The sequence below is a fragment of the Henckelia pumila genome, chromosome 4 (assembly GCF_033568475.1).
Source record: "Henckelia pumila isolate YLH828 chromosome 4, ASM3356847v2, whole genome shotgun sequence".
NCBI classification, from domain to species: domain Eukaryota; kingdom Viridiplantae; phylum Streptophyta; class Magnoliopsida; order Lamiales; family Gesneriaceae; genus Henckelia; species Henckelia pumila.
Window position 1 is genome coordinate 152,803,169 of NC_133123.1, and position 9,216 is coordinate 152,812,384.

General features: G+C 32.0%; 2 protein-coding genes across 4 annotated transcripts; one reads left to right on the forward strand and one right to left on the reverse strand.

Moving 5' to 3' along the window:
* Positions 1-2,005: 2,005 nt before the first annotated feature.
* On the forward strand, positions 2,006-4,624 carry LOC140866232 (E3 ubiquitin-protein ligase AIRP2-like). 3 transcript variants are annotated; one of them, XM_073271173.1, is made up of 5 exons: positions 2,006-2,346; positions 3,252-3,414; positions 3,487-3,553; positions 3,931-4,165; positions 4,258-4,624. In XM_073271173.1, the coding sequence occupies exons 1-5, from the start codon at positions 2,261-2,263 to the stop codon at positions 4,466-4,468; spliced, it is 762 nt and encodes a 253-aa protein (XP_073127274.1). In that variant the 5' UTR covers positions 2,006-2,260; the 3' UTR covers positions 4,469-4,624. The 3 variants fall into 3 exon arrangements, with proteins under 3 accessions (XP_073127274.1, XP_073127275.1, XP_073127276.1); XM_073271174.1 differs by having other exon boundaries at positions 3,257-3,414; XM_073271175.1 differs by having other exon boundaries at positions 2,265-2,393.
* A 445-nt stretch (positions 4,625-5,069) lies between these two features.
* Positions 5,070-7,369, reverse strand: LOC140866859 (GDSL esterase/lipase At3g48460). The gene is made up of 2 exons (XM_073271916.1): positions 6,722-7,369; positions 5,070-5,751 (listed from the first exon to the last, which is right to left on the reverse strand). Exons 1-2 carry the CDS (start codon positions 7,316-7,318, stop codon positions 5,245-5,247), a joined length of 1,104 nt encoding a protein of 367 aa, XP_073128017.1. The 5' UTR covers positions 7,319-7,369; the 3' UTR covers positions 5,070-5,244.
* Between the last annotated feature and the right edge of the window lie 1,847 nt (positions 7,370-9,216).

Consider the following 9,216-nt stretch of genomic DNA (forward strand, 5'->3'; position numbering starts at 1 on the left):
TTTACTTAAACAAAATATATATCTTTATTTTATATGCATATGTTAACAATAAATTCGAAGTATAGATTGGAGTTGATGATTATTTTATCTGGATACAAAGGTGAACAAAAATAGAATAGTTTGATTTTGAATGGAAAATTGAATAAAATATTTAATTAATATTTTAAAAAATATAATATATATCATGAAAAATTAGATTATGGAGATCTCTTTAAAAAATTTTAATATTTTTAATAAAATAAAATATTTTCCTATTATTTATAAATAATTTGAATCTGTTCCCCCTTTTAAAAAAAAAAAAAACAATGTACTGCAAATATAAAAATGTTGCATTTTATTTTTAAATGTATTATATTTATACATTTTTTTTTATTTGAGGCGATAACATCTAATAAAAAATTAATATCTTCTTTCACTCAGGTTACAATGCTGAATGCTTATCAATGTATAACAATGTTTTGCGTTCGTTTAAGAACTTTGCATTCAAATTAAGCTATGATATGCTTAAGTGGGGATAAATATCCAACGTGTGTTTTTCTTGCTATCAGAATCGTGAGTTACTAACATATCGACAAGGATGAAGAGTAAAATCGAGTAAAAAATATAACACCAAGATCAATTGATATATGGACTAATAGTAAAAAATATTGTGTCTTTGTGACGTAGAGTCTGAGATGACCATCATAAACAAAATCAAAATTATTTATTTTTATTTCATAAAGAAATATATATATATATATATATATTATATATATACAAATAAACATATTTTATTTTATTTTTTCAATCTCAATTCTCACGTTTAGGGTCAGCCTATAGCACTTTCTAATCGCTTCAAAACAAGCATACTCTATTATATGTGGAGTTGACATTGGTTGCATCGAAGACTTTTCAAAGATTTCTAAAATTTATCATATATCTATTTTTTAAAAAAACATGAAAGATTATTTAAAAGTTATCCACCTTAAAATATATTTTTAGTAACAAGTACTTAATGTTTTGGGTATATTAATTTTGACAACATGATGCACATAAAATCTTAATTTTATTAATTTATTTTTTCACTAAATTCCAAAGTTAGATTAGAACATTTGAACCAAAAATACCATAATTATAATTTATAATTAAATCAAAATGTGTGGGATCAAGATTTTAAAAGTGAGAACACAATTATATCATATCATAAAAATAAAGAAACAAAACAAACAATTGAATCTTTATTGTTCGGAAATTATTTATTTCCATCATATATTATTAACTCTTCTGTGTTTAAAATTTCCCCTTGTACATTATCCATAACCCACGCATATCATATTAGTCATTATAATAATAAAATTTGTTATTATTAGTGATACGAAATAATAATTATCATTGAAACTAATGTTATAGCTTATAGCACACCCGAAATTAAAATATCAATTATGTTCAAAACTTAATTATAACACAGTCACAACTCAAAATATAGATGACCCAAATACGGTGGTTATTATTAATGTGGTGGTCGAAATGTAGATGACCAAGTCACCAAACGCATTTGATTGTTCTAGTAGCATCATGAATATTAAAAAATTGTATATTTTAAGATAAATTTTAGATATAATTTTAAATATAGATGCATAATTTTAATTTTTTTAAACCAGATGCATAATTAAATACTATGGAAATACAATAAATATGAATCATATTAATTGTCTGAAAATTTCCATAATTCCATTATGAACACATATAAAACTTTAAATTGAACATCAAGAAAAGATTATTCATTATTGGCATTTCAATGTATGCGTAGAATCACACCACTTAGTCAAAGGAAATAATTTCAATGAATCTAACAAAAAATCATAGCACATTAACTGCAAATCAACCAACGCGAAGACCAAATCTCCTTTTCCTTTTTATTTTATTTTTATTTTTTTCGAGTTTTAAAATTTTCAGAAATTTTTTTTGGCAATATATATATAAATAAGAATTTCTTGACGGAGTATGTCTCGCTCTCTCTCTCTTGCATAACTTGTGTCACACTGCATAGACTTCACCTCATCTCTCTCCGACTGCCTTCAATACACTCGGTTTCAATTTATAGAGTTTGAATTAGTTTTTAAGGACCGTTCAAAAAATAAAAATCGGAGCTTTAATTCTTTGCAAGGAATACCCATTTGACTCGTTGAAAACATACCCCCCTTTGGCTTTGATTCTCTGGAAAAAGTGTGAAAAAAGTGCTGGAAAAAGGTGTAATCTTTGAGGGTTTTTTCTCGTGGTGATGGATTTTTACCAGATTGAAAAGTCCGCTTCTTGCCACGATTCTTTGAGGGCCATTGAGTCTGATATTCAGCATGCCAATATGTTGTGGGTTCTCGACATCTCTTGCTGTTTATTAGTTTGCATTTTTTAAGGTTCATTTCTGAAACGTTTGGCTTCTGTGTGGTTGTGCGGTTTCAATTTTCATGATGGAATCGAAGTATCAAGTGGACTGTGGTTACTGTCTTTTTTTTGTGGCATGTAGAGAAGGGGCTTGATTATGGTGTGAAGTTCTTGAATTTTACCTGTGATTCTGGTGTGTTTTTAATTTGCTTTTGGTGGGTGGTGATGTTTTGCAATAAAAGAACTTTTAATGTTTTACGAGGAACACAAAAAGAATCGGATTTCCATAAATTTTGTTCTATTATTGCTGCTATGATAGGCGTGGAGAATTTATGCTCTGACTGTCATAGATATGTATGTGATATATGGGCTTCATTAGTGGGGTTTTTCTATTAATCGTGTGCAAGTGGTTTTTTTCCATGTATAATCGGTGAAAGAATTTTTTTGGTATCAAGAACAATTATTTCTTTAGCATCAAAAGGAGCAACTTAATCATTGAACTGAATTCTATTGCCATTATCTATTCTGCTTGCCCACTAGATGTAATTTTTGTTGTGTGAGACTATTTTGTGCTGTCAAGTCTGTTTGTAAATGTCATATGCATATTTTGCGCTTAAAATGATTTTCGACATACATCCAACCTTGTCAAAATCCACAGGTGATGGCTCATATTAGTACCCACTTGATGGCTTTGCTGAAAGTTTTAGTTTTTCGTTTTGTTTGTGGTACTTGTGTTAATGATTTGAAATTCGGCCTCGATTTAATAAGCATCGTATGTTTGCATTTTCTTGTTTGTAATGTTTTTTATACTCCCATAACACTAGATGGTTTTCTTTGGGGCTCGATTTTATTTTTACATGGATCATAATAGAGTAAATTGGTTGCTTCAGGGCAGCTTCTGTTTCAAGAGCTAAGGGTGGTGCATGTTTGCAAATGAAACTGGTCTACAATCACTTGGCACCTATATTTTTGTTTTTATTGCAATGGTTGGACTGCTCGTGCTCGTGCCTGTTTCCGAGCTATCTAAATCTTATCCACGTAGTTATTTACAAGGTAAGTAATGCATATGACTTCTTCACAAAATTTTAAAGATCATGACATTGTCTAAGTTTGGCATATTTTCAGGTGCATCTCGATGATAAACAGAAGTTTCCTTCTCATGGTAGAAAAGCAACCATGAGACAATTCTATGGTACGTAAATTATGTTTCACTGCTATATGATTCGAAGTGGCACCAAATCTGTTTATTTTAATCTTATTTTCTAAGTCAACTGAAGATTACTCTATAAATTAGCACATTCTTGTTGTTACACAAGTTCAGCTCGGAACCGTTTGGGCAATGTTTGATGAATTTTAATTTCCTTTGTTTTCCTGCATGGTTCTGAGTCTTTACTGGGTTCACCTTTCAAAACGTTATATATGTTCAATTCAAAGATGGCATACGCTTATTTTTTCAAAAGAATTTAATGCTCACGCTCCCAATACAACTTAAACTCAGTATCTATGTTCTGGAAAATCGATAGCTCTACAATATTGCTTGGCTGAATAAAAAAATTGCATATTTTTCAGCTGTAATATTACCATCCCTAGAACATTTGTACAACGCCTCATTGGATATGGATAGTTATCAAGGGGAAGTACATGGCTTGGACATGATCGAGAAAAAGAAATCCGAAAATAATTGTAAGAATTTGGAAGTCGATTTGGAAAGGGAAGATGAGTGTGGAATTTGCTTAGAGCCCTGTACCAAGATTGTCTTGCCGGATTGCTGTCATGAAATGTGCATCAACTGCTACCGAGACTGGTATATACACTATACGTGACCCTCCTTTGTTATTCTGGTCTCCAAGAAAGATTACTCTTTGACCACCTTTTTACATCACTACTTTCTCGCAGGAATATGAGATCAGAATCGTGCCCCTTTTGCCGGGGTAACCTCAAGAGAGTGAATTCTGGTGATCTGTGGGTTCTGCCTTGCAGCAGAGACATAGTTGATCAAGCGAGCCTTTCTAAGGAAGACGTTTTACGGTTGTATCTTTATATAAACAACTTACCTAAAGACACCCCTGATGCCCTCTTCTTAGTTTATTATGAATACTTGATCTGATCTATTGCTGTATAACCGAGTAGCGCGGAAGCTGAAATAATACCGACCATCACATGTCAATAGTGTCTGGTAGATCTTTCTTTTGTTTTCACCTTCTTATCGGAATGATGTAAATCCTCATTGTAGAACAGTTGAGAAGTCATATAAAATGTTCATTCTTACCATCCTTGAGATTCATCACTTGCTGTTTTGGTGTGTGTTTTTTTCTTTTTTTCATTTTTGATATTTGAGCAAAGAAATGTCGACTGTGTTGTGGTGTGATGTCTACGTTTTCACGTACTCATGACCAATAGTCGAGCTAGGTAGTTTCGACTTGTCATCTCCCAGACTCTTGGGACCCATGTCAATCCGTACACATTATGAGTCGTTAGCAACTACTTCGTATCTATCTCGTTATACTGAACTGATCAGTCACAAGTTTACTATTTACTAAGGTTCCCACCAACAGATAAAAAGTCTTATTGATAAATAGTCACCTCATCATATTCAATTTCCGTTTAAGAAGACATTCCATCCTTCACACATCAAATACAAACCAACTCAATTATCGATTCAACCTGTATATACATATAGAATGTATGGTCATATACACGATCGGTTCGAGCACGAGTCGGACGAAAACCTCGAATCATCCAAACAACAAGAAATCAATACCAATAGTTGTTAAATCACCAATCTGGTGTTTCTTTTATTAAAGAACAAATGTATAACGAACTTCAATTTCAAATTTCTATACTAAGAGCTCCAATACAAAACTCAGCCAATGTCCATTTCCTTTACACTGATTGCCTTTTCTTCCACAACAGATAACTAAACGGAGGATCACTGAAAGTTCCATTCACAAACGCATCCGCCATCACTCTGTACATGACTTCAGTGAGGTGAACACCGTCCCAGTTTATGTACTCAGAAGGGTCGTTGCACGAGCTTGAGTTGGGCGATCCACAGGCGTTGAAGTAGTCGAAATTATACTCCCCGCCACCATATCCACAGCACACTTTGTGAAGCTCCTTGAATCCATATGTTCTTGGATTCTTGATCACTTTACGGAACGCGTTGTAGTAGTCTGCGTATACTATGACAGATTTCGGGTACTTCTGTCTGAAGAGATGGATTTTGGCTTGCAGGGCAGTGTTGTGAGAGATACTTTGATTGTTTGCGCTGGCGGCGCAGCCGAGATCGTCTCTGTTCTCCGGCGAAGTCAAGAACAATGATAATGTGAGGCATCCTGTAGGAGGCAGGCCTTGAACTACAACATATTTTGCTCCCTTCTTCAGTATTGCCTGTGGAGTGTTCGAAGAAATATGATTTAAGATTGAATATTAATTATATTCACAAACTGATATCTTATTCGATCTAATCTAAATATAAAAAAACAAGAACAAAAAACAAATTCACAAACACACCTAACAATATTTTATATTCCCTGGTTTATATTAGCGTCAAAATCAACTCGAGGATTCAAGATTTCATATCATTTAAATTGAGATATAAAATAGTATAATTATATCAAATTCAAGTCATATATATATATATTTGAACCATTTATTTTAGTTATATAATTAATTTAAATAAAACTAACTTATATATATATATGAATTATTTTCAGCTGCCCAACCATTCCTACTCACCTCGTCCCCGACCACTAAAACCCGGTATCGTGTTTTAGTTGTTTATTTTTCGCATAACTAAAACACGATACCGGGTTTTAGTTGTTGAAAACGAGTTGAACATCATTAGTTGGACAACTGAAAATTTAGAATATAACATGGATACTCCTAAAGTGGATGGATCACGTCCATATAGTTGATGTGTTCGGTATTTCAAATAATAATAAATCAAACTACACTAATAACAATAACAACAACAGTATTAATAAATCAAACTTAAAAATAGAAATATCACATAAAATTTAAATTATATGTATTAACTTATTTTTTGTTGGATTTCTTATCTTATAATACTGTATATATCAACATCATATCCAATTCATCAAACACAAAAGAGTTTTAGAATGATATAATTATAGTTTATTTTTAAAATTGTGAAGCATCACTAAATTTGATGTCAATATGATTTTATCAAATTACGAAAATATATCATTATTATATATTTAATTAAAAAAAAGTAATAAAAACTACAACTACCGTATCCTAATAAAATTATTTCTATTATACTTATAACATAAACAAATTATTTAAAAAAAAACATTTTAAAGTTTCTACATATGCATGTCTTGTGTGTGTTTTATACCTGTAGAAATCTGGTGACACTATTAATGGCGAGTCGTTGGATTGTTTGGCTGGAAAAAGAAGATCCGAAGCTGTAAGCATAATCATTGGCTCCGATTTCACCGACCCAAATCAACGCATCTTCGAACACCGCCGCGCACTGGCTCGCGGTGGCGATCGAATCTCTGCACCCTTTGCTCTCCAAGAACTTGTCGAACCAAGCGAGCTGAGTTTGGATCGACTGTGGAGTAATATTCAGCGTCAGGTTGTTTTTCACGAAGAAACTGTGGATTATCGCCGTCGATCCGGCCACGGCGAAGTTCACGCCGGAGGATTTGTCGGCTTTGCGGTCGAGATACGGCGGCAAGAAGGGGAGGGAGAGGGATTGGGCGACGAAGTCGATGACTAGGCGGCCGTCGGAGTATCGGTTTGTGGGGCGGTGGAAAAACGTGCTGCCGTATGGGAGGTTGGACACGAACATGAAGCCGCTGGGTCCGGTGGCGGAGTGGGTGTTCCCGGTGTCGGTGAAGGAATCGCCGAAGGCGTATACGGCGTCGAAAGGGCGGCGGCGGCGGGGGACGGGGTTTGCATGGGGCTGGGAGGAAGAGACGATGAGCATGCAAGTGAGTGTGGTGATGAGAAAAGTGGTTTTTGGATGTGAAAATGTGAAAGAAAGGGCCATGTTAATTTTTTGGGTTAGTGGTTTGGGTGTTTGGGGTGAGGTTTATATAAAATTTATTTTTCATAGAAAATTGTATTTTTGTCTCATATACTTTTTTCTAGCTGCGATTTTTATAGACAAGAGGTGTCTGTGTGCAGTGTCACATCAGCAATACATCCAATTAAATATAATAAAAATTGTTAAAAACTGAAATATATAAAACTAATAATTATTTTTTATAATAAGAAGGACCAAAATCGCAAATTGAAAAAAAAAATATGTAGAGCGTGAAATTTCAATTTTTCCTATAATTTATATTTTGGTTTTATAATCGGAAAAAAATTGAAATTTTACCACGTTTATTTAGAATATAGTTTCATCCTACCAACTTTTCAATTGAACAATTTGGCTGCATCTGCATAGGGAACTTATAATTATTCCTTACATGTATATCATCTCGGAAAATTATATAAAAAGATTTAATAATTTATTTCACTTTGAAAATTGAATGGAAGTTCAAATGGTTTACGTTGTCATTATATTCATTCGGAATTAATATCAATAAAATATAACACATTTATCTACGCTCGACATATATTTTTCGAGCCATTTTATTTTTATTAATTTAGTGGAATCGCATTTATTATTTTATGGCCAAATTATTGCCATTTTTTGGCAATCTCGATATATTTATTCTCGTGGCTATTATTATTACATTATTTTTTGTTGAAAAGGTAAAATGACTTAGGTCGTGTAAAATAATTTGACAACGTTATAGCCTGGATCCAAAATTTGTTGGTCATGAAATATGGTGCTGGCAAATTAAATCCACGAGAGTAGTTGGGAGACAAACCTATAAATATATTAGTAAATGTTCAACTGCCGCCACGGTGCATTTGGTGCACTAATTTATTAATTACATGTGTTGAGTTTACTGTACTTTAAATATAATGATTGTATAATTTTTGCTGCATTTTTATTTGAATTTTAGATTATATCATTCATTTTACATGAATAAAAATGATTATCGTATTTTCAAGGTTGATTTCAGCATACCCTTAGGTTGAATTTGGATGAAATGATTTCAAATATATTCAAATGTATTTTTGTTATTTAAAAAAAATAACTATCATAAACTTGAAACCACTATTTTTAATTTTATGTGTAAATAAATAGCGTATAAATTTAGATTTTTGATATATGATTTCACTGATAACCATAGATACAATTTGAATTTGGATATCGTCCGAAACATGGTATTTGGAGTTAACTACAAGTATATACCATACCATTCACGCATTGTGAATTTAAAACAAATTGTTTGTTTGGCTTTTTTTTTTTTTTTTATGATGTATTGTTAATAATTTGTTATAGAATTGATTGGTTATGCAAAATAAATTATATTTTTTAAAATAACAATCATTTAATAAATTAGTTAAAATCGGTAGAAATAATGATGAAAGTTGCAAACGTATAATAAATTTTTATATTATTGATTTATATTATGTATTTGCATTGACTGTGTAGTGATGATGGTTCATTGATAGCTACTGGACCATAATATTTCTGGAAACATAATACATGCACAGAAAATAATAATTAATACGATGCTTGTGGTGAATATATTAGAGTCCACCTTCAAAAAAATATATATTACGGTAACTTTAATAAAGTGCACTATTTTTATCACAAGACTGCTATAATATCACGGCTTTCATGGTATCTTTTGGTTCTCGAACAGAATGACGAAGGATGACATGATAAATTGAAATATATGAAATTATGAATAACTGTTTTTTAATTTAAATTATTATTGTAAAATTTGAACAGATGATGCAAAATATTGAATCCTTATC